The following is a 25,288-nucleotide window of genomic DNA, read 5'->3' on the forward strand; positions in this document are numbered from 1 at the left end:
TTAATACTTTTGTTTTTAAATCTTATAGTAGAGATAAGTGATTAATATACCACTATATTACAGTAATAGAGTATTCTGAATTTGACTATATACTTACCTTTACCAGTGTGTTTTATATTTTTAAATGTCTTCATGTTAGTAGTTATCATCCTTTCACTTTAGCTTGAAGAACTCCTTTCAGCTTTTCTTGTAAGGCAGGTCTAGTGGTGTTGAACTTCCTTAGCTTGTGTTTGTTTGGGAAAGTCTTGAAAGATAAATTTGCTGGGCAAAGTATTCTTGGTTGTCAATTTTATCTCCCAGTATGGTTTCTGTCTTAAAGGGGTTCCCTTACAGATGAGAATTTTTCTTGCTGCTTTTAAATTTTTCTCTTTGATTTTATACTGTTTTATTTTAATGTGTCTTGGAGAAGATCTTTTGGGATTGAAATTTTGGCTGACCTATTCGCTTCCTGAACTTGAATGTCCAAATCTTACCCCAGATATGTGAAATTCTCAGCCATTATTCGTTTAAATAATCTTTCTGCTCTTTTCTCTCTTTCTCTCTCTCTTCTTGTTTGACTCCAATTATGCATAGATTGTTTCTTGTAATGATACCCCACAATTTACAAAGTTTTTCTTTATTCTTTTTATTCCTTTTTCTTTTTGCTTCTGTCTCAGGATGATTTCAAATGTTGCATCTTCTAGTTCACTAATTATTTTAATTGCTTAAGTTTGTTGTTGAAGTTCCCTATTAAATTCTTCAGTTCTATGTATTCATCTCTTGAATTTCTGTTCGTTTTTTAATGGTTTCTATTTCTTTGTTGAAATTATCCTTTAGCTCATGCATTATTTTGAAGATTTCATTCAGTTTCTATTCATGTCCTTTTATGGTTCATTGTGTTTCTCTAAGATTATTCATAATTCTATTTAGACAGTTTATAGATCTCCGTTTCTTTAGGGTCTGTCATTGATGTTTTATTAGTTTCCTTTTGTTATATTTCCTTGATTATTCATGATCCTTGTGGTTTTGTGTTGGTGTCTGTGCACTTGAGAATGTAAGTACCTCTTCCAGTCTTTATAGACTGGTTTTGGCAGACAAAACTCTTCAACAGTCAGCCTGTCTAGAGATTCCAATTGGGCTGCTTGGTGGTGTCCATGGGTGGCCTTGCTACTTGTGTCTTTGAACTTGCAAGTCTGGTGTCTGGGTCAGCAGATAGTTAGGCTTGGTGTTTGGGTACATGGGAATGAGTCTGGTATCTGCATCTGGGGGGTGGGCAGAGTCTAGGTTCAGTGCAGTAGGCCTGATCTTGAGTCTGTTAAAATGGGCTTGGGTCCTATATCTGTGTGGGTGATCCTGGATCCTGGGTTCACAGAGTCAATTACATGCTGGGGACCATCAATTACATGGAGGGCCCAGCATCTGAATCTGCTGGGTACAATACTGGAATGGGTTTATGGGGGCTTATTGTGAACCTGGGCCATAGGATACACCCTAGGTCATGGGAGCTGTCTGGTACTTGGATATAGCAGAAGCCTGAGATCGCAGGAGTCTGTTGAAAGCCTGGGCCACAGATGCTGCTTGGAGTTTCAGGAAGCAGCAGGCACTGGGTAGATCAGAGACCACCAGGGTTTGCTAAATCTCATGAGGAACCTGGTACCATGGAAGCTTACTGGGGCTGTGGGAGATACCTGGTTCCTGGTTGTTCTGGGAGCTTGAGTTTGTGGGGGCTATCTGACCATGTTCAAGGAAACTGCCTGGAGCTGTGGAAGATGCCTGGGCTCACTGAAGCCAGCAGGTGCTGAAGAGAACCTGTGTCCTTAGGATCCTAGGCCTGCCAGGAGCTTGTTGCTATGGAAACTGCCTGAGGTTACTGGAACTGGCAGGCATCATGGAAGATATGGGCCTGGATTTTTAGGATCTCACTGGGTGCCTTCATGTCAAATATGCTGCCTGGGGTTGCAGGAGGTGCCTGAGGCTGCAGAAGTCAACAGACACTGGGGTGAGCTGGAAGCCTAGTTTTGGGGACACACTCAGAGAACCACCTGAGGCTGAAGGAGTTGGCCTGGTACTGTGACATCTGTGGTGAGTTTGGGCACTCACTTCACTTCCTTCCTGCATGGGGTAGGTGTCTCTCTCTGCACTGGCCTGCTAAGGCTCTTGGTGGAAGGGTGATGGGAGTACTGTGAGTCTGTGATTCATACTTTCCTCAGTGTGTCTTTTCTTATCTCTGTGCTTCATTCAGGTGTTGTAACCCCTCACTTGGAATCTTTGGTCCTTGTGAAGGTATTATTATCCATGAATCTTTGTTCAAATTGATGTTTCTAGGGGGAGACGAGTGCTCAAAATTCCTGTTACCATTTTGCTGATACTTCCTTGTATCCATTTCCAATTTCATTTCATTGTAGTCAGAAAATATACTTTGTGTGATATTAATCCTTTTAAAGTTTTCAAGGGTTGTATGGCTTAAAATATATTCTATCCTTTTTTTAATTTTTTTTATTATATTGTGTTAGTCACCATACAGTACATCCCTGGTTTCTGATGTAAAGTTCGATGATTCATTAGTTGCGTATAACACCCAGTGCACCATGCAATACATGCCCTCCTTACTACCCATCACCAGTCTATCCCATTCCCCCACACCCCTCCCCTCTGAAGCCCTCAGTTTGTTTCTCAGAGTCCATAGCCTCTCATGCTTCATTCCCCCTTCTGATTACCCCCCTTTCTTTACCTCTTTCTTCCCCTACCGATCTTCCTAGTTCTTATATTGAAGAATGTCCCATGTTTATTTGAGAAGAATGTATACTCTGCTGTTATTGGATGGAATATTCTATTACTGTTTGATTTAGTTGATTTATAGTGTGGTTCAAATCTTGAATACTGTGTTTGATCTTCTGGCATGTTGTTTTATCCGTTATTGAAAACAAGCTACATGTCTCCAACTGTTATTCCTGAATTATCTATCTCTCTCTTTTGACTTCTGTCAGTTTTCATTTCATGTATTTCAGAGCTATATTTTTAGGTGCATATATGCTTTTAATTGCCTTGTCTCCCTGAGTAAATTGTTTTTTTAATTGTTATGTAAAATTCTTTCTGCCTCTAATAGCAATTGATATCTAAAATCTATTTTTTCTGATATTAGTATAGCCCTTCCAGCTCCCTTTTAATTACTGTTTTCATGGCATCTATTTTAACTTATTTTTACTTTCACCCTATTTGTGTTTTTGAATCTAATGTGTGTCTCTGTACATAGCATGTGTTAGTATGCAGTTGTTTATTTTAATCCACTCTACCAATCTTTGCTTTGTTATTTGAGTGTTTAATCCATTTATATTCAATGTAATTAAATATAATGTAATTACGGATCTGCTCTTTTGCTATTTGTCTTAATGTCTTTTGATATCTAATCATCCATTTCTAACTTCATCTGTGTTACATAAGCAATTTATTGTATACCATTTCAATTCCTTTGTTGTTTATTTTACTTCAGTTTTAGGTTTATTTTCTTAGAAGTTTCCTTGTGGATTTTAACTAAAAACTTACCTTAGAACAACCTAGTTTCTTAAATTCTATGTATGAGTAAAATCATATGGTATTTATCAGACAAAACAGATGAATGTCAAGGAAGGGACGGAAAAATAAAATATGATAAAAACAGAGAGGGAGGCAATCCATAAGAGACTCTTAACTATAAGAAACTGAGGGTTGCTGGAGGGGAGGTGGGTGGGGGGATGAGGTAATTGGGGGATGGGCATTAAGGAGGGCACTTGACGTAATGAGCACTGGTTATTATATGCACTGATGAATCACCAAATTCTACCCCTAAAACTAATAATACACTATATGTTAAGTAAATTGAATTTAAAAAAATTAAAAATTTAAAAAAATTAGTACAGATTAATGTCAATTTGATTTCAATAGTATATAAAAACCTTGTTTCAATATAGCCCCATTCTTTGGTTTTGTTCTATCATTGCCCTACATAGTATATCTATACATTATTAATCTACCAACACAGTTTTAGAATAATTGGTAATACATGTTTTATTTATTTATTTATCTTTTTAAAGATTTATCTATTTATTTTAGAGATTGGGGTTGGGCAAAGGGAGAGGGAGGGAGAGTCTCAAATGGACTCCATGCTGAGTGCAGAGCCAGATGGGGCTCAATCTCACAACCCTGAGATCAAGACCTGAGCCAAAACCAAATGAAACTTCTTGGAAAACCAAAAACAGGGCACAGTCCAATCATTAGAAGTTGCACACTGTGACTGTATCGAAACCAGGTGCATGGTACACCTTCCAGTTCCACCATTGTCCAAGTGGGGTGCCGTTTCTTCTGATATGAAAGTGTTCAAATAGACAACATGGAGTCCATTTATCCTTCAAGTAGCATTCCATCCATTGCTTATATGTGTAGGAGAGCTTGGGATACTCAAATGCATGCTTATACTAGCTGTTGTACCATTAAGACCACGCAAAGCTATGTTTTCCCAAAAGGGTTGCAAATTAGTCTCTACAGATGAACTGATTTCCATGGAAGTAGCTCAGGTAGGGGACACTACAGTCCGTCTTGGGGGAGCTCTAGAGTTTTGTGGTAGAGGAACTTTTCCATACAGGAAGCTGATCAAATCTCTCTACAAATAGTTCTTCTGCATTTTTTAACCTAAACCAACACATACTTAATGCACTGCTGATAGCCAATTTGAATTCCAATATCAAAGCTTCACTGATGGGTATCCATGCTTTCTTTGTAGAGATTGATGATGGTGGTGGCCACATTTTGGAAGGGGACCCAGAGAAAAAGTCCTGGCTGCTGACATACTCAGTCGGAAAAAGTGGGGTAGGGGAGAAACACAAAAGAAACAGAGAGATTTTACTTGGGTGTCAGTCACTCCAGAAGGCCACATTAGGTCTCACCATTTTGTTGCAGGATTTCAGAATCCCACACTCAGTGCAAGGATGGCAGGAAGGGGGTCAGGTTGAAGGGGAGCCTGGGGACCCAGAAGCACAGCCCAGCATAGGGGAGATGAAGGGAGATGCCCTTTCCTAGTCCCTGCCCCAAAGCTGGCTCAGGCCTGCCCCATAGCTTTCTTTCCCCATTTTGTGACTGGCCTCTTTCTTTATTCTTTTTTTTTTAAATTTAATTTATTTGTTTTTGAGAGGCAGGGAGGGGCAGAAGGAGAGGGAGAGAGAGGATCTCAAGCAGGCTCTGTGCTAAGCTTGGAGCCTGATGTAGGGCTAAATCTCAGGACCCTGAGATAATGACCTGAGCCAAAATCAAGAGTCCTGTGCTTAGCCACCTGATCCACACAAGTGCCCCTCTTTTTTTATTCTTGATATTAATTTTTTTCTGTTATTATTTCCTTTGTGATTGAAGAACTTTCTTTAACAATTATCTTAGAGTATGTCAACTTTGTTTACATCACCTGAGTATTCCCCAAAGATATTTTTTTTGGCCTCCATGGTTTCAAATTAGAAATCTGTCATTTGGATCATTGTTTTTCTTTTTCTTTCTTTTTTTTAAAGATTTTATTTATTTATTTGACAGAGAGAGGGAGACAGCCAGCGAGAGAGGGAACACAAGCAGGGGGAGTGGGAGAGGAAGAAGCAGGCTCCCAGTGGAGGAGCCTGATGTGGGGCTTGATTCCAGGACTCTGGGATCATGCTCTGAGCCAAAGGCAGACGCTTAATGACTGAGCCACCCAGGCGCCCCTGGATCATTGTTTTTCTATGAATAAAGTATTGTTTCTCTGTTTTCTTCTTTTATGAGATTTTTAGTCTTTACATTTCTGAAGATTAATTATGATGTGTCTGTATGTGCATTTATCTGCACTTATCCCATTTAGGGTAAACTCAGTCCTTGAATTAATAGCTTTATGCCTTGTACAAAATTTGCGAAATTTTCAGCCATTTTATTTTTTTTTCCACCTGTGGGCTTCCCCAGTGCTTAGCTCAGGATATACAGGAGACAATACACATACACATGTACACACACACACACACACACACAGTCAATGTCATGTTGTTCCTTGAGTCTTCAGCCAGTCTTTTTTTTTTTTTTTTGTATTTTCTCCACATCTTAGCCTTCTGACATTTGGTTTATATGTTTTATCCAGGAATTTTAGCCGTAATTATCAAGAATAATGGGATGGAGATTTATTCCAGCTCATCTGGAATCGAAGTTTTCAGGATAATCTTATAAGTAGGCCTACCTGTTGTTATTTGGGTGGAAGATGGGTGGGGATGCTGATGGCTAATTTCTAACAATATTAATTTTATCTTGCTCCTAGAATTCTATCATTTCCTTAATTTAGAATTCTATCAATTCCTTAATTAATTTAATAAACAAATGTGCTTTGAATATCTAACTCTTGCAAGGAAGTTTTCTATTTCTCTTGATGTACACTTGATGAGGAAAAATAAATTCAATATATGTGTCAGAGTATAATATCTGTGCATGATCCAGTTGATAAGGGAAGCACAGGATCTTATAAAGGCACAGAGAGGTACCTAAGTCAGACTTGGAGAGAAATCTGGGAAGGTTTTCCAGAAGATAATTCTAAATTAGGAGCTGAAGGAAAATTAGTCACATGAAAATTGGGAAAAGAATATTCTAAGAGCATAAAATATTTATTCAATTTCATCAATATATCAGAATGCACCACACATTCATGGAAATGTGAGTACCTCAGCATGGTTGGAGCAGAGAATTGTAGTGAAGTGTAGAACTATAGGAATGAGGTTGGAAAGATAGGCCTGCAGGACTTAATACGGCATATTAAGGAAGTTTTGTTTTGTTTTGTTTTTAGATACAGGTGAATCATTGGAAGAATTAGGCAACAGAATAGAAGGATCACATTTGGAATTCAGAAAGATTACTTTAATGAAAAATATGTTTGTTGGAATGGGCAAAATTGGAAGTAGAGGGAACCAATAGAGGATGGTAAGAATAAGTAATAAAGAGATGACAGTTGTCTAAATCAGAATAGAGGTGGTGCAGAAAGACAGAAGTAGCTAAATTTAAAAATTAGGAAGATAGAATTTATGGGATATGTGTGGGTATTACTAGGTGTATATGTTAAAGGTATCACCTAGATTGTGTGAATGGGTAGATGGCAGAGTGATCATATACCATTATTCAAACAAATACTCTTTCAAGAGTGAAAGGGAGTATCATTATTGATTGCATTGCAATAACAAATGTAAATCAGTTCTGTTCTAGGCAAATCAGAATATATGGCCAGCCAAGTGTATGGTGATTCTAGTAAAAGAGCACACTTTTTGGAGGAACATTATACTTTAAAACATTTTAATTTATCCTGAGAAAATTTTTTAAAAAATAGTTTTAAATGCCTATGGGACACATGCTTATTAATAACTGAGTATTATTTCTTTGGGTAGAGAGGATGGGGTGGATATAGTATGAGATTACAATCTTCATGAGTACAGAGACCATGTCTGCATATATACCATCTTATTATCAGTACCTAAAACAATGCTTAATACATCGAAGGGATGCAAAATGTTACATTAATTAGTTAATTAATATTCATCATATTTAGAGGGAAAGTTGTGTTCTAAGGCCTAGGTAAGTATTGTTTTGCACTTGAATGTACATAAAATGGGATAAGTGGGCAAAGGAACACATGTCTTATGTATACTCCCAAGGATGGCTGTTATAGGCAGAGGATAATAGAAAAGGTTGTTAGTGTAGTCAAAAATTCCTATCAATGCCAATCTTTGCTTTTCACTGAGTCACAACTCATCTGCTCTGTGTTTTCCCCTACCATTGGTGCCCTTGGTTTTGGGGAGGTTTACATAGCACTTTCTTCTCTCATCAGGGAGGCAGACAGATGAAGTAGAAAGATTATTTGAGTGAGAAGCTTATTTTTAGCCGCATTTCAAAATCTAATTAACAGTGAGTCTCTTTATCCCTAGGTAAGTTACTTTACCACTTTGTATCTTACCAAATGAGGTCAAAATGAAGATTCAAATAATTTTTTAAAATTTCTTGCAGGTAGCATCCTCCAATTCTGGAGCAACCGAATTGGGACATACAGAAGCAGGCAACTTACCATAGTTCTTGTTACTAACCTTTCTGAAGAAGTAGTGATCTGCAACCATGTCTGCTTGGCTCAGTCCTCAGTAAGACACATGAAACTCAGACATAGCCAAAGGAGCAGAATAGTGGTGAGACTATTCTATTCCTAAGCCTTTTGCTATTTGAAACCAGTAGCACTGCCAAACAGCTGTGGGAAACAGTCATGGTCCTATATTTGGAGAAAAGAGAAATAAGTGGAATAACAGCTACCTAAAACCCATTTGCAAAGCTATTATTTTAGGAAGAGTTGAAAGCTTTACATAAAATGAAGGGAGTTATCTACTTTAAAGCAAATTTAAGGACTAGAGTCCCTGGAGAATATAAACTAACTAAGGGAAACTGGGAAAATCCTAAAAGGGCCAGTGATCAGGCCACAGATGGTTGCAGTGGGATTGACAGAGTAATATTCTCTGCCCACTACTGGTGTAGTCTGTGTTTTAGTGTGGATAAGGGGTTTGTCAAGGTACTAGTATTCATGATCCACACCTTAGACATAATAGCAAGTAATGTACTAGTTGGAGATAATAATGCATAAGTAAGAGTTTGACAATTTCTTAATGGTTAAATGAGAATAATGACAGTATCTCCCTTCCTCATAGCATCATCATGAAGATTATATGATATAATATATCTAAAGTGGGTGGCACATAGTAAACGATCAGTACATTTAACTGTTAGCAAACACTGATGTTATTGGAGTATAAGTTGCCAGATACATCAGCAATCCCAAGAAAGTTGAAATCAACAAGGACCAGAGAAGTCAGGGGTGCAAGGAACTTGAGCTGGGGTTTGAAATGTATTTATATTTCATATTCTTTCATGAATTAGAAGAAATATAGAAAACAAATTAGAATAATGTCACTTCTTGCAGTATTACTAATTAGCAGATATGTGCATTGTGTACATTTCTTGACTCTGAATGTACACAACACTGTTATACATTATACAGTGAAGGAAACTGTGGAGCAGATAAATCAGGAAATGCAACTGATTTCTGTGCATTGATTTTGTATCCTGCCACATTACTGAATTGCTGTATGTGTTCTAGTAATTTGGGGGTGGAGTCTTTTGTTTTCCACATAAAGTATCATGTTATCTGAGAAGAGAGAGAGTTTGACTTTTTCTTTGCCAATTTGGATGGCTTTTATTTCTTTTTGTTGTCTGCTGAGGCTAGGACTTCTAGTACTATGTTGAACAATAGTGGTGAGAGTGGGCATCCTTGTGTTCCTGATTTTAGGGGAAAAGCTGTCACTTTTTCCCCATTGAAAATTATATTCCCTGTGGACTTTTCATAAATGGCTTTTATGATACTGAGATATGTTCCCTCTGTCCCTGTATTTGAAGAATTTTAATCAGGAAAAGACACTGTATTTTGTCAAATGCTTTCTCTGCATTGATTGAGAGGATCATATGGTTCTTGTCTTTTCTTTTATTAATGTGCTCTACCAGGTTGATTGATTTGCAAATGTTGAACCACCCTTGCATCCCAGGAATAAATCCCACCACTGGGTCATGATGGGTAATCCTTTTAATGTATTGTTGGATCCTACTGGCTAGAATCATGCTGAGTATTTTGACATCCATGTTCATCAGGGATATTGGTCTGTAATTCTCCTTTTTGGTGGGGTCTTTGTCTGGTTTGGGGATCAGGGTAATGTTGGCCTCATAGAATGAGTTTGGAAGTTTCCCTTCTATTTCTATTTTTTGAAACAGCTTCAGAAGAATAGGTATCATTTCTTCTTTAAATGTTTAGTAGAATTCCCCCGGGAAGACATCTGGCCCTGGAACTCTGGTTTTTTGGGAGGTTTTTCAATTTCCTTGCTGTTTATTGGTCTATTCAGATTGTCTAATTCTTCCTGTTTCAGTCTTGGTAGATTATAAGTTATCAGGAATGCATCCATTTCTTATAGATTGCTTAACTTTTTTGGCATATAGTTGCTGGTAATAATTTCTCATAATTGTTTCTATTTTTTTGGTGTTAGTCATGATCTCTCCCCTTTAATTCATGATTTTATTAATTTGGGTCTTTTCCATTTTCTTTTGGATAAGTGTGGCCAATGGTATTTGTCTTATTAATTCTTTCAAAGAACAAGCTTCTAGTTTCATTGACTTGTTCTACTGTTTTTCTGGTTTCTAGTTCATTGAGTTCTGCTCTAATCTTTATTACTTCTCTTTTCCTGCTTGGGTTAGGCTTTATTTCCTGTTTTTTCCCCAGGTCCTTTAGGTGTAAGTTTAGCTTGTGCATTTGGGATTTTTCTAATTTTTTGAGAAAGAACTGGATGGCTATGTATTTCCCTCTTAGGACTGTCTTTGCAGTATCCCATAGATTTTGGACATACATATTTTCATTCTTGTTAGTTTCCATGAATTGTTTAAGTTCTTCTTTAATTTCCTGGTTCACCCAATCCTTCGTTAGCAAGATTCTTTTTAAGTTCCAAGTGTTTGAGTTCCTTCCAAATTTCTTCTTGTGTTTCGGTTACAGTTTCAAAGCACTGTGGTCTGAAAATATTCAGGGATAATCTCAATATTCTGGTATCGGTTGAGACCTGATTTGTGACCCAGTATGTGGTCTATTCTGGAGAAAGTTTCATGTGCTTTCGAGAAGAATGAGTATTCTGTTGTTTTAGGATGGAATGTTCTGTATATATGTACAAAGTCCATGTGGTCCAATGTGTCATTCAAAGCTCTAGTTTCTTTGTTGCTCTTCTGCTTAGATGATCTGTCCATTGCTGTTGAGTGAAGTGTTTAGGTCTCCTACTATTAATATATTATTATCTATATGTTCCTTCATTTTGTTTATTAATTGGTTTATATAATTGGCTGCTCCCATTTTGGGGGCATAGATATTTACAATTGTCAGATCTTCTTGTTCGACAGACCGTTTAAGTATGGTATAGTGTCCTTCTACATCTCTTATTACAGTCTTTGGTTTAAAATCTAATTTTTATGATATGAGCATTGCTACCCCAATTTTCTTTTGAGGTCCATTTCTATGGTAAATTGTTCTCCATCCCCTCAGTTTCAATCTGGAGGTGTCTTTAGGTTCAAAATGAGTCTCTTGTAGAAGGCATATGGATTGGTCCTGCTTCTTTATCTAATCTGAAAACCTGTGAATTTTCATGGGAACATTCAGCCCATTTACATTCAGAGTAACTATTGAAAGATATGAATTTAGTGCCATTATATTGCCTATAAGGCCTCTGTTTCTGTAGGTTTTCTATTTATTTCTTACCTATGTGACTTTTGGGGTTTCTCGTCATTTACAGAATCCCCCTTAATAGTTCTTGCAGGGCTGGTGGTCCTGTAATATTTCTTGGTGGTCACATATTCTTTCAGTTTCTGGCTGTCCTGAAAGCTCTTTATCTCTCCCTCTGTTCTGAATGACAGTCTTGCTGGGTAAAGTATTCTTAGCTGCCTGTTCTTTTCATTTAGTATCCTGAATATGTCCTGCCAGCCCTTTATGGCTTGCCAAGTCCCTGTGGACAGGTCTGATGTTATTGTGATGTTCCTCCATCTGTATGTAAGAAATCTCTTCCCCCTAGCTGCTCTCAGGATGGCTTCCTTGGCTCTAAGATTTGCAAACTTCACTATTACATGTTGGGGTGTTGATCTGTTTTTATTGATTTTTAGAGGGGTCCTCTCTGCCTCTTGGACACCAATGCTTGTTTCTTTCCCCAGATTAGGGAAGTTCTCAGCTATCATTTGCTCAAATATACCTTTAGTCCCCTCTCTCTCCACCCCCTCGGGGATCTCAATAATTTTGACTTTGGAGCATTTCATGGCATCATTGATCTCTCTAAATCTATTTTCATGTGCCACTAGTTGCCTATCCCTGTCTTCAGCTTCCTTCCTTTCTATCAGCTTATCTTCTAGATCATTAATTCGTTCTTCTGCCTCATTTACCCTGGATGTTAGAGTATCCAGTTTAGACTGCATCTCTTTCATAGCATTTTTAAGTTTGGCCCAATTAGATCTCATTTCTGCCGTTAGAGATTCTATATTGTCACTAAAGCTTTTATCTTGTCTAGCTATTGAGTTCACGATTGATATCCTGAAGTCTGTCTCTGACATCTTGCTTATATCCATATCCATTAGTACTGTGGCAGAAGACATTGTCTCTGGATCTTTCCTTTGTTGGGAGTTCCTCCTCCTAGTCATTCTGTCAATGGATGTTTGAACGAATGGACAGAGTCCAAAATACCAACCACTACCCAAGTTAGATGCACCCTAGCAAAATCTGGCATGGTCAGATGCCACCACACACACACACACACAAAACAAAAACAAAAACAAAAAACAAAGAACAAAAAAACAAAGCCCAAATGAAACACAAGAATAAAAGTAAAAAATTTAAAACGCACACACACACACACACACACACACACATACTAAAAAGGGGGGAAGAAAGGGGGGCTGTAATCTCTCAGTGTGTACAAAGCAGGGTGTTTCAGTTGTTCCTGGGTGTATTTTGGTCTCTGTGTTTTAGAAGACACTACATCCCAAAATTACTAGGAAAGTAAAACTTGTATACATAAACAGATAAAACTGAGTAGAGTGAAAAACAGGCAAAAAAAGAGCATATACCTATAAAAATATAGGTGTGTAAAAATAAAAGTTGAAAAGGGCCTATGAAAAAATGAGTTGGTATAATAGTCATCTAGTTGAAATGAGAAGAAGGTATAAAGAAGAGTACAGCAATGGAAAATGGCATGAGAAAAGGAGAAAAAAAGAAAAAGAAAAGAGGGAAGAAAAGGAAAGGGAAATTATATCTATAAAATAAGTAAATTGTGAGGACACACCTGGAGCTCAATATACAATTTTCCCCTTGTGTTGGGATTTTACAGTCTTATAGGATCCAAAGGATTGTCATCCACCCCTTCTTCCAGCCTGTCTTCTGAGGGAGGAGTGTGCCACTCTGTTTCTCAGGTAATCCTGCCTGTGTGGAGTTGCCCCACCCCTGTTTGGGGGATGAGCTCAGTGGAATCCAGACTTCTGAGTGTCTTTTGTACCCTGGGGCCTTTCTGCACCACCTCAGGGGATCAGAGCAAAAATGGCCACCACCAAACCTCTGGCGTAGAGCAGAAAATTTGCAATGTGCCCTCTTTAATAAACTCTGCAGGACAGTCTCCACTTCGGCTTGTGCTGCTGAAAACCACAGCTTTCCGTGGTGCATGCCCACAGCTACTCTCCCAGAAGTGTTTTCAGGGGCCTGGGAGTATCTCTGCCCTTTGTGCTTTTAAAACGTCTAGAGGCTGTGGGTTCTCATGCACACCCAAAGCTCCAGAATCAGGTCTGGTTCTGCCTTAAAGCCTTTTCCTGGCCACTATTGCTCTGTGAGTTTTTGCCCTGTTTAAACGCTGGTTCAAGATTTTTTTCAGTCTGTTCAAGGAAAGAGTGGATATTGACCCACCCGGTTTGTGGTTTCTGGCGATCCTAGTTGAGAATCCCTTCCTGCACTCACTGACCATAACCTACTTCTTGGCTTCAATGCTCAGGCCCTCTACCATTTCAGGAATCTCCTTTTGCTCTGTGGTCCCTTATATCCTGAGACCACAATGCCCTACCTAGAATTCTGCCTTTTCATTTCCAGAGCCCCCTTCAGGGAGGGGTGTCTCTTACTAGAGCAGATTTCTAAAAGTTTTGATTTTGCCCTCTGGTGTTATATCACTTTCCAGGTGCCAGCTTATGGAAGCTCCTGCTCTCTTCTGTTATCTTCCAATATCTCTCCGCAGATTCATGACTCCGCCCTTCCTACTTTGCCAAAAGCAGCCACTTTTCTGCTTTTAGAGATCCAGATATATATTCTTACATCTCAGGCTGATTTCATGGGTGTTCAAAATGCTTTGATAGATATCCAGCTAAATTCAGAGGACCAGTTGAAATGGGGCCCCCTACTCCTCCACCATCTTGCTTTCCTCCAAAAATAAAAACAAAAACTTTTAAAAGCTCATCTTTTCATTATAGTATTGAGAAGTATAGAAGATTTGTTTTGTTTTGTTTTGTTTTGTTGAGAGATAGAGCGTGCCAGCATGGGGGTGCATAAAGGGAGAGAGAGAGAGAGAATCTTAACCAGTCTCCACACCCATTGCAGATCAAGACCTAAGCCAAAATCAAGAGTCAGACTCTTAACCAACTGAGCCTGACCCAGGCGCCCCTAGAAGTTTTTTTTTTTTAAACATAAGAATCCTGATTGTTTTCTAAAACCTAAGCATAATGCAGTATTTTTGTCATTGTTTCTGTTTTGTTTTACTATCACTTTTTTTCCACAAAGTCAAGACAGGAGAAATAATTGGATGTAGATAAATAAGCCAGATTATACTACACATTTATGAAAGGTAGATCACAAATTTGTCCGTGAGTTTCCTCATTCAGGGTGGAAAAGAATATCTGATTGTCTTAGTCTATCTGTGATGCTATAACAAAAGGACTACAAATTGGGTGTCTTAAACAATATTTAGTTTTCATAGTTCTGGAGGCTAGGAAGTCCAAGACCAAGATGTTGTCAGATTTGGTGTCTGCTGAAAGATTCACAATATTTGTGAGGAGATAACATACTGGTTTCTCAGATAAAATGCAATCCTTGCTGGTATACAGTGTGTTAGGACAATGTTTTCCAATGTGTGGTCCCTGGATCTCATGAGAACTTATTAGAAATGTAAATTATTGGGCCCTAACCCAGACATACTAAATCAGAAACCATGGGTAGGACAGCATTCCAGATGATTCTGAGGCATGCTCAAGTTTGAAAACCACTGTGTTAAGCTGGGAGTAATAAATTTTGTCTGAGTTGATTTGTGACTAGGTACAGTAATTACTGAGTTAGGCCTTAAAGAATGAGTCAAAATTCTGTACACCATACTTCTTCCTTCAGCTGAAAAGAATTTGATATATTTGGAAAACAAATAAATTTGACATTGTGATATTATGAGAAACCATTAGCATTGTAATTTGAAAGAGAATTAGCTTAGGATTCCTTCCTGGAGGATAATTTGGTATTATAGATCAAAAGGCTAGCAATTCCACTTTTAAAAATTTATTCAAAGAAAATAGTTGCTCAAATGTATGAAGATGGGTGTACAAGAGTGTTTAACAAGGCATTGTTTCTAATAGTGAAAAATGAGAGCCTACCTTAATGTCCACTAGTTAAATAAATTATGGTATATAATTCTGATGAAACTCTAAATACCCATTAAAATGATTATTTATTAATAGATTGATTAATAAATGATTATTAATAAAATGCTTATTTATTAGTGGTACTATATTCATGATAATTATGATTGAATACAAACTATGATTACAAAAGAGTATATGAGTCAAATTTGGTTAAAATATCTACACTTGTATTCGTTTATAGATCTATAGGCATGGGGGGAAATGTAGCTTATACACCAAAACGTTAGGAATGGAAATATCGATCATAGTCATGTATATATTTTGTTTTTCTTTATCTCTATTTTCTAATGTGAAACTGTATTCTTCACATAAAGAAGTAACAAAAGTTTAAAAACCTAATCTAAGACTGTTAAACAGATTTTTAAAAAGATTTATTTATTTGAGAGAGAGAGAAAGAGAAAGTAAGAGCAGGGGGAGGTGAACAGGGGAAAAGAATCTCAAGCAGACTCTGGGAGCTGAGTGTGGAGCCCAGCATGGGCTCGATCTCAGGACTCTGATATCATGACCTGAGCCAAAACCAAGAGTCTGACACTTAACCATCTGAGCCACCCAGGCACCCCTGTTAAGCAGATTTTTTACACAATCTTATTATTAGGGACAAAAAATATTAATTCTGCTTTTTATTTATTTTTTTTTAAGATTTTATTTATTTATTCGACAGAGATAGAGACAGCCAGTGAGAGAAGGAACACAAGCAGGGGGAGTGGAAGAGGAAGAAGCAGGCTCACAGCAGAGGAGCCTGATGTGGGGCTAGATCCCGTAATGCCAGGATCGCGCCCTGAGCTTAAGGCAGACGCTTAACCGCTGTGCCACCCAGGCGCCCCTAATTCTGCTTTTTAAAAACACTGTATTTGTCCTAGAATATTTGGGAAAAAAACCCTAATCACTGTTGCTTTAATAGTTCACTGTCAAGGTTACTGTTCTAAAACCTGGCATTGGTTTATTTCTAAAAGTTTGTATTATTAAGTAATTACAAAAATATGGGTTTCATCTTAGAAGTTCCTGGAAAAGTAAAAATTACTCTGTAGTGGAGGGTAAGAGGATCCTGTTTCACCCTTTGCAAGTAATTTTCTGTGTGAATTTGGAAAATTTAATCTCCCTGTTTTTGGCCTTGGTATTCTCATCTATAAAAAGTGTCATGATCAGAAGATCTCGATGGTCTTTAACTGCTCTAATATTCTAGGGATCTCTAATGAATTTAGAAGCCCAACTATTTTCAGAGATGTGAATGAGGAAGTATGGAGGCTAAAAAAATAAAGTAAATTAAAACTCTCTAAAATGCCCTTTAAAGGATTCTTGTTCTATTACACAGGATGTTGTTGATACTTCTTTCCTTTAGTATAACTTCTCCCTTAATGGAATTTTAAAAGAAATGTGTTAAATATTTAAAAATATTTGAACATTGGTATACTTATGACACCTGGTGGTCAAATCAAATATCACATCTAAATTCTAATTCCCCAGACACTCCCTTTTTCTCAGTGCTACTCCACCCCCCATCCTCCCACCCCGATTTATCCACTCATCATGAATTCAAGTCATTCACTCAACAAACACTTAGTGGATCCCTAATATGTTCAAAACACTTTAGGAGACAGTTTACTATCAAGGAAAGAAAGTAGTAAGAGATCGAGTCTTTGATATGTAGGAGATTGCAGTCTACTTAGAGGAACAAAAGAGACTCCATGCAAAGGCAATGACCACAGCATGTTAAGTGTATTAAATGTATTCTCACTAGAAAAAATGATCAGAACTATGGATGCTGTGAGGCCATAGAAGTGACCTCTGGTTTGGAGAAGTCAAGACAGGCTTTTTGGGGGAGGTGAGGCTTGCCTTTCTGGGGACCTAAGTTTCCCCAGCTGTAAAACAGTGGTAATGTTATATTGTTGCATAAGATTTCTGTGAGGGACAGATTGAGAGAGTGTATATAAAGTACTTAGCATAGCACCTCATCCAAAGTAGGCATTCAGTGATTTTTAATTATTATTATAACAAAACCAAAGATGATCAGGGAAGGCTTCATGTATGTTAACTATTTTCTAAATTTTATTACAAGCATAATTCTGGTTAAAAAAAGAATAATTCCGGTTCAAGTTTACATGGCCTTTTACTTAAACTGAGTATACAGAATACAAGATCAATTATTTTAGTTAGTTCAGTGGGTAAACAAACAGACCACAGAAACAGATAGTGTTGGCTCGATTTACAGTTTGCTACACTAACTGGCTGATTTAGCAAAATAGCTCAGTGGGGAAAAAAAAACATTCAAAGTAGTTGTTTACTTGACTGAGCCGGTTGTTTGACTGCAATGAACTTTCAGTAAATACAGTGTCTATCTGAAAGCACCATGTAGTCAGTGCAAAGGCGTCAAATAGATGGTTTGGAACTGTTTAAGCCGTGTGTGTGTTGACCGAATTTTTACAATTTCAGTTAGTTGTATTTTGGGTTGAATAGGCACTATCTTAGATTTTATATTGCTTTCAATAGTTAATGTTTAGTGTACCTCAATTTCCCTGTAATTCCAGAAAATATGAAACAAACTAACTTTCTTTGCAAGCAATAAAAAGTACAAGGGAGTATTAAAACTCCATTTATCCTTTTGTTTCTACAATCAAAGGCATTTTTTATTTCCTGAGAATATCAAATGTTTGGGTAAACTGTCATTTTCAAGGGTTAAAATAAGCTGTATTGTAATGGTTTTGGGCCAAAAGCAATAAGGATCTGATCCAAAAGAAAACCAAGAACAGGGACTCTGCATTTTAGGAGTGAATGTTTAACCTGGATAAAGGAAGATTTAATAGAGACAGGATTGCTGTCTTCAGATATTTTAAGAGTTTCATGTGCAACAGGGGGTAAACTTTATATGACCTTGGAAGGCAGAACTAGGCTAAAATGACAGGGATACAGATTTTAACTCTCTAGAAGGAAGAACTCTCTAACAATTACGATTGCTAAAAATGTAACAATTCAAAATTAATAACTTTTCACTGAACTTGCCTCAAGAGCTGAATTAGAGATAGCCTCTTTTGCTGCAACTACCATCAGATACCTTCTAGTTTTTCACATACTCTGGTAGTTGTTTGAAATGGTAGGCAAGGATAGTCTCAATAAATGTGAATGTCTGAAGTTACCGTAATTCTGTTAATAAAGACAGATCTTTAAAGTTACAAAAGCTTTATGAAAAGTGCTGTGACATAAAAGCAGGACTAATTTTGCCCCCAGTCAAATTTTGAAGGAGCCTAAGTTTATCTGCATTGCACCATTTTTTCCAGGCTTCCATCCTTCCGAGTCCTGGTGACCTGCCAGCCCCTCCTAGGCCCTTACCTCTGTTTCAGTCTCAAAGGTTCACAGATTCTTCTCAGCAGTCACCTAAACCCTGATAAGGTTGCAGTTTAAAATTGATTCAGTTTTAGTCTTTTCCAGCATTAATGATTGGAAACTCAGCTAGATCAAACTTTGAAAGTGCACTTGGAGACAACTGTAATACTGAAATGTGGAAACCCAAGAAAGTGTTGGAATGTATGTCTGGGGCAATTTTCCAGTAAGATCTTGCTTGTTGGCTATCTATACAAGTTTGATTACTCCCCCTGACTACTAAGGGGGAAACCTGATTAAGGTTACTGCCGAAACAGTGATCTTTTTGATTTCTAAAAATATGCTCCACAATGCTGTTATCTATTTGTAGATTGCCATGATATTTTCAGTTTACATAAAAAATGGCTTTTGAATTTGTGAAAGTTCACACTTGAATACTTCTTTGGCAGGACACAAATATATTTCTATATCCAAACATGAACTGGCATGCCCTTGACCCTATTTTTACTTTATTTTCTGCAGAAATCATCACTCTAATGCTTTCCTTAAGGAAGGAACATACATCTTCAAGATGGGAAATAACAGCACAAACAGTATAAGAACAAAGTGCACTGATCTTCAAGTGTCATTTCAGTACTCTCTCTATGCAACCACCTACATCCTCATATTCATCCCTGGTCTTCTGGCCAACAGTGCAGCCTTGTGGGTTCTGTGCCGCTTCATCAGCAAGAAAAATAAAGCCATCATTTTCATGATTAACCTCTCCGTGGCTGACCTTGCTCATGTGCTGTCTTTACCCCTCCGGATTTACTATTACATCAGCCACCACTGGCCCTTCCAGAAGGCCCTTTGCCTGCTGTGCTTCTACCTGAAGTATCTCAACATGTATGCCAGCATTTGTTTCCTGACGTGCATCAGCCTTCAGAGATGTTTCTTTCTCCTCAAGCCCTTTAGGGCCAGAAACTGGAAGCGTAGGTACGATGTGGGCATCAGTGCTGCCATCTGGATCATTGTGGGGACTGCCTGTTTGCCACTTCCAATTTTGAGAAGTTCTGACTTAAGCAACCACACTGAATCCTGCTTTGCTGATTTGGGGTTTCAACACATTAGCATGGCTTCCTCCATTGGCATGATAACTATAGCTGAACTTGGAGGGTTTTTTTTACCTGTTGTAATTATTACTTATTGCACGTGGAAAATGAGAAAATCTTTACAAGAATTCCAAGATCCCCCTCAGAATACCAAAGAGAGAAAAAAGGCTTTGTGGATGGTCCTGATGTGTGCAGTGGTGTTCATTGTGTGTTTCACTCCCTACCACTTCAACTTCCCATTCTTTATGATGGTAAAACAGCATGTCTTTTCAAACTGTTCTCTAATCAAAAGCACCCTATGTTTTCACATCATTTCTCTATGTCTTGCAAATCTGAATTGCTGTCTTGATCCTATTGTATATTATTTTATGACCTCAGAATTCCGTGATAGGTTTTCAGAACACAGTGGTTTGTCTCTTCAGTCATGTGTGAGATGCAAAGACAGTGCTTTTAGAAATTCATCACAGGAAGGAGGATCTTCAAACTATCTCTCTTGAAATTTTGAATGATTCCAAGACATTGTAATAAAATTACTAGCTAGAGTAATCTATGTTCTCTATCAGTTTAGCTACGTCACCTTGAAGATTTTTTTTAAAGATTTTATTTATTTATTTATTTGACAGAGATAGAAACAGCCAGCGAGAGAGGGAACACAAGCAGGGGGAGAGGGAGAGGAAGAAGCAGGCTCATAGCGGAGGAGCCTGATGTGGGGCTCAATCCCAGAACGCCGGGATCACGCCCCGAGCCGAAGGCAGACGCTTAACCGCTGTGCCACCCAGGCGCCCCATTGAAGATTTTTCTTAAAAAATAAATGGTATTTTGAGTGCCTTAACAAAACATGGCCTCCTTCCTTTCAACCTCAGAATGATCCTTCTGAAGGAATTAGTCATGACTATATTTTCTATCAGAAGGGAAACATACTGTTCTATGGAGTATATAGTATCTTTTTTTTTTTTTTACAGAAAGTAATAAGCAACAGAATAAATTGCACACCTGTTCCTCAGCAATGTGTCCAATATTTCATTTTCTCCTGCAAGAAACAAAAAGCAAATTGAAAATACATGGACATAGGTGAATTATCCAAACATTCAAAAATGTACAGGAGAACAATATGATCTTAGCTTTATCAAGAAAATATATACTACTTGAGCAAAGTAGACTAAAGAAGAGTTTTTAATATTAATAGGAGTTGTGGGAATTATTATCCATATAACTTGAAATATCTATGAGCATTTCCTTTTGTCCCCTTGGGGAAACAAACAATTCAGATTAATCTGAAATTTCTCAAAAGTATCATGAGATTCACACACAACACATACACCTTAAACACAGAGACAGTTGTGTTCTGACATATTTCATATACTTCAGAGTTTCAAGGTTTGTTATGAAAGCTCTTTGCATGAAAGTCTAAGAGTGTGTGTTATGATGCTTACTTTTATATATGGGCACTCATTCAGAAAATATTTTGTTATATTTGACATTAAAATCAATTGTGCAATGATCTTTCTACATTAATTCCTCTATGTACAACATCAGTCACAACTTTGCTTGATAGATTTTAAATAATGAGTTAATAAAGTATCACACATGTGCAGTTTTTCTTTTAGATCTCATTTCTCACAAGTAAAGACATATATAAAGAGAATATTAGTGAATTGAATATTATTGTGAATGCAGAATGAAAAATTGCTATTTTTTAAATCTTTGTGATGAAATAATTTTGTAATACAATTCACTACCATTGAAAAATTTGAAACTTAAAATTTCATATATTGGCTTTCATTAAAATGGTATTTTATAAAGCAGTGGTCAGGTTTATAAAATTATAAAGACTTACTTTCTTGTCTTTATAAGGTTGGAAATTCACAAACTATTTTATCTGTGTGATTTTTTTTTTGTAATAGTGATTGCCTATTAGAATCGGAACAGATAATAACATTTGCTGCAGTGTCGGGAAAATCAGAGTGAAACCTAATGTATAAACTTGTCAAAGCACTATGTTGTACACATAAAATTAATGAAACATTGTAGGTCAACTACACTCAAATAAAAAAAATAATTTTTAAAAAGAGAGGAAAGTGCTTCTTGGCAGAGGAAGATGGCAGCAGAGTGGAAGGACCCTAGGCATGTCTTATCTCACAAAGACAGCTAGACAACTATCAAATCAACGTAAATACCACAGAAATTGATGTGAAGACTGAAAAAACAAACTCCACAACTAAAGGAAGAGGAAAGGTCATATCAAAGAAGATAAAAGTATGGAGACATGGTTTAGGGGAGGAAGGGATTGCAGCCACTGCTGAGGGAAGGGAGCCATGGTCAAAAAAGGGCCACACTGGGGAACACACAAAAGCCATTGACTTGAAAAACAAGAGGGGCTGAATTTTGTGGGTTCTTGCAACCAGCGGGGCTGGTTCTTGCAACCAGCGGGGCTGGAGTTTTAAAGGTCAGAGTGCTTGGCTGGAATAGAGCCCTGAGGGCATTATGCTATTCCTGGAGAGAAGGCAAGCAAACAACCTGGGGACAGACAGCATGGAAACAAAGATCTGAAGAACTCTTAGGGCACTCACTCTTCTTAGAGCACATCCCTGAGAGGTAACATTCATGAAGATGTCTCTCCTGGAACAGAGTAGCTGACCAGTTCCATTTCTCTCCCCTGCCCCTTAACATAAAGAACCACCTACTGGTAGCAGCTCAGCTCCTACACTGGCTACTCAACTTGCTTACATCAAGACCCGTCCCCAGAACTCTGGTGGGGCTGTCCTTCACAGCCACCTTGCCTCAGTCCCACTGCAATAGGTCCCTCACCCAGAAGATGAGCGCAAACCCTTGCCCACACCATGTCTCTTGACCAGAGAGGTTAGCAGGGCCTCAGTTCTGGTGCAGGTGGTGTCAGGTCTCATTTCACAAGCAGACCAGAGCACATCTACTTACAACTCACTGCATTCGGATTAGGGACCAAACACTGCCCACAGCAAACAAAGAGAGCTTCTGCAGATGATTAGACTGAAGGATAGAGCAGCAAAAACACAGCAGGAGAATGCATGCAGCACATAACATAGACACTCCCTGAAGCAATAGGCTCTGGGAATTACGTGAACTCTTCTTTATAATGTCACTACTTTCAGAAGCTGGAGACATAATTGGATTTTCTAACAGAGAAGAAAGCAGAGACTTAGACAAAATGCAAAGATGGAGGAATTCATCCCAAATGAAAGAACAAGACCATGTACAGAGAGCTAAGTAAAACAGATGGAGAATTTAAAACAACAGTCATGAGGATACTCATTTGGCTTGAGAAAAGAATAGAGGACATTAGTGAGACCCTCACCACAGAGATAAAAGAGTTAAAAAAGGATCAATTAGATGAAGAGTGTAATGAATGAGATTGGAAACAGACTTCATGTAATGCACAGCAGTCTGGAAAAAGCAGAGGAATGAATTAGTGATCTAGAAGACAAAATAATGGAAAATAATGAAGCTGAACAAAAGAGAAAAATAAGAATTATGCAACATGAGAATAGACATAGGTAACTCAGTGATGATATCAAATATAATAACACCCTTATTAGAGGAGTCACAGAAGAAGGAGAGGAAGAAGAAGGAGAGGAAGAGGAAGAAGGAGATGGAAAAGAAGAAGAAGAAGAAGAAGAAAGAAGAAGAAGAGGAAGAAGGAGGAGGAGGAGAAGGGGAAGGATACTAAAGGGTTAGTATCCAAAATATATGAAGAATTTTCAAAACTCAACACCCCAAAATGAATAATCCTATTAATATGGACAGAAGACATAAATAAACATTTTCCCAAAGAAGACATACAGATATCTAACAGACACATGAAAAGCCATTCAACATCACTCACTATCAGGGAAATACAAAACTGTAATGAGATATCACCTCACATCTGTCAGAATGGCTAAAATAGACAACACAGGAAAAACAGGTATTGGCAAAGATGTAGAGAAAGGGGAACTCTTATGCACTGTTGGTGGGAATGCAAAGTGGTGCAGCCAGTCTGGAAAACAGTATGGAGTTTCCTCAAAAGTGAAAAACAGAACTACCCTATGATCCAGCAATTGCACTACTAGGTATTTACCCAAAGAATACAGAAATAGTAATTCAAAGGGATACATGCACCTTGATGTTTATAGCAGCATTATCTATGATAGTGAAATTATAGAAACAGCCCAAGTGTCCTTCAACTGAGGAATAGATACAGAAAAAAATATATATATATAATATCATATATCTATATCATGTATCTATAGAATGGAATGTATTTATAGAATGGAATATATATCTATATATACACATATATAGATATATATCTATATATCTATAGATCAGTAGAATGGAATATATATTTATATCTAAATTTATATATAATTTAATATTTATATTTATATATAATTTTATATATAATTTCAATAATAAATATCAATTATATATGAAATAATATGCATAATTTCGAGATTACTACTTGTTTTACTTTTTCATTAAGAAATAGTTTAATGAAAATTGCTTTGTTGCTCTTGCAGAAGCTATTTTTCATTTTCCGTAATGCTCTTAAGAGAACATCTCATTCTAGCCTTTGCTCCCTTCCTCCTTAAGGGCACTTGGTAGTAATCCTCCTATGTATTTGGAGTCCTATTTGAGATACATTAATCCTTTCTTCTGAATTTGGCCTATTGTTTTCATGAGTAATGAACATTATCTGGAAGATTTGGAGAAGCACAGAAAACAGACTGGCTTGCCAACTATTCTGAAATTCTCAGATGTCTCCTGAAGGTTCCAATTTACTCCTACTTCTAGAAGAGGGTGTACATGTAGTCACCTTAATCCTGTATTTCTGGGGCCAGGCAATAGCCAATCCTGTCCCTCTGTGCACTGTTGCCCAAAATACTGGAGTGCAGGAGTCCCAAGAATGGCAAGCTTAAACCTACAGCTGTTAACTGATAATAATTGGATGAAGTTGGGTTCTAATACTCTTTCTGACATTTCTTAACTGTGTGATCTTGACTAAGAGACTTTACAAACGCTCTGACGTTATCTGCTCCTCTGCAATATGGTGATAATAATCTATGATCTTTCTGCTTCAGAAGCCTCTTATAAAGATCCAATAAGAAATGATAATTATTTTTTAAATTATAATGATTATTTAAACATAAGGACACAGGGAGAGTTAGTATTAAGAAAGGAATCAAGGAAAGCAGATAGTGTCCCTCTTAACCGATAAAACACATAGGATATAATTAAATTTTTTTTCAAAGATTTTATTTATTTGAGAGAAAGAGCATGCATGAACAGGGGGAGCGGCAGGTAGGGGGAGAGGGAGAAGCAGACTCCCTGCTGAGCAGAAAGCCCCATGAAAGGCTCAATCCCAGAACCCTGGGATCATGACCTGAACTGAAGGCAGATGCTTAACCCACTGAGCCACACAGGTGCCCCAGAATTAAATATTTTAAACCACCTATCAATATCATAAAAAAGATGAAGGCATGAAGTAGTGTCCAGGGTCCTGAAAATACTGGCTGAGGTTCTTGTGAGTAACAGAAAGAACCATTTACCTGTCCCCTACCATGAGTCTGTTAGGTCCAGCCTTTCAGAGAATAAAGTTATGATTAGGA

General features: G+C 37.6%; 1 protein-coding gene and 1 pseudogene across 1 annotated transcript; one reads left to right on the forward strand and one right to left on the reverse strand.

Annotated features, from left to right (window-relative positions):
• Positions 1-8,105, reverse strand: part of LOC105242012 — a 23,709-nt pseudogene extending 15,604 nt beyond the window's left edge.
• Positions 8,104-20,330, forward strand: LOC100466204 (putative P2Y purinoceptor 10). Its single transcript, XM_034649029.1, has 2 exons — positions 8,104-8,126; positions 19,096-20,330. Exons 1-2 carry the CDS (start codon positions 8,104-8,106, stop codon positions 20,159-20,161), a joined length of 1,089 nt encoding a protein of 362 aa, XP_034504920.1. The 3' UTR covers positions 20,162-20,330.
• The last annotated feature ends 4,958 nt before the right edge of the window (positions 20,331-25,288 follow it).

This window comes from Ailuropoda melanoleuca, chromosome X (assembly GCF_002007445.2).
Source record: "Ailuropoda melanoleuca isolate Jingjing chromosome X, ASM200744v2, whole genome shotgun sequence".
Taxonomy (NCBI): Eukaryota; Metazoa; Chordata; class Mammalia; order Carnivora; family Ursidae; genus Ailuropoda; species Ailuropoda melanoleuca.

What these genes read in the sequence shown, in the direction of transcription:
- LOC100466204 (XM_034649029.1), top strand. Translation starts at nt 8,104, where the DNA reads ATGTCTGCTTGGCTCAGTCCTCA. An exon ending in TCTGCTTGGCTCAGTCCTCA is followed by an intron (nt 8,127 to 19,095) that starts GTAAGACACATG and finishes TATTTTCTGCAG; the next exon opens with AAATCATCACTCTAATGCTT.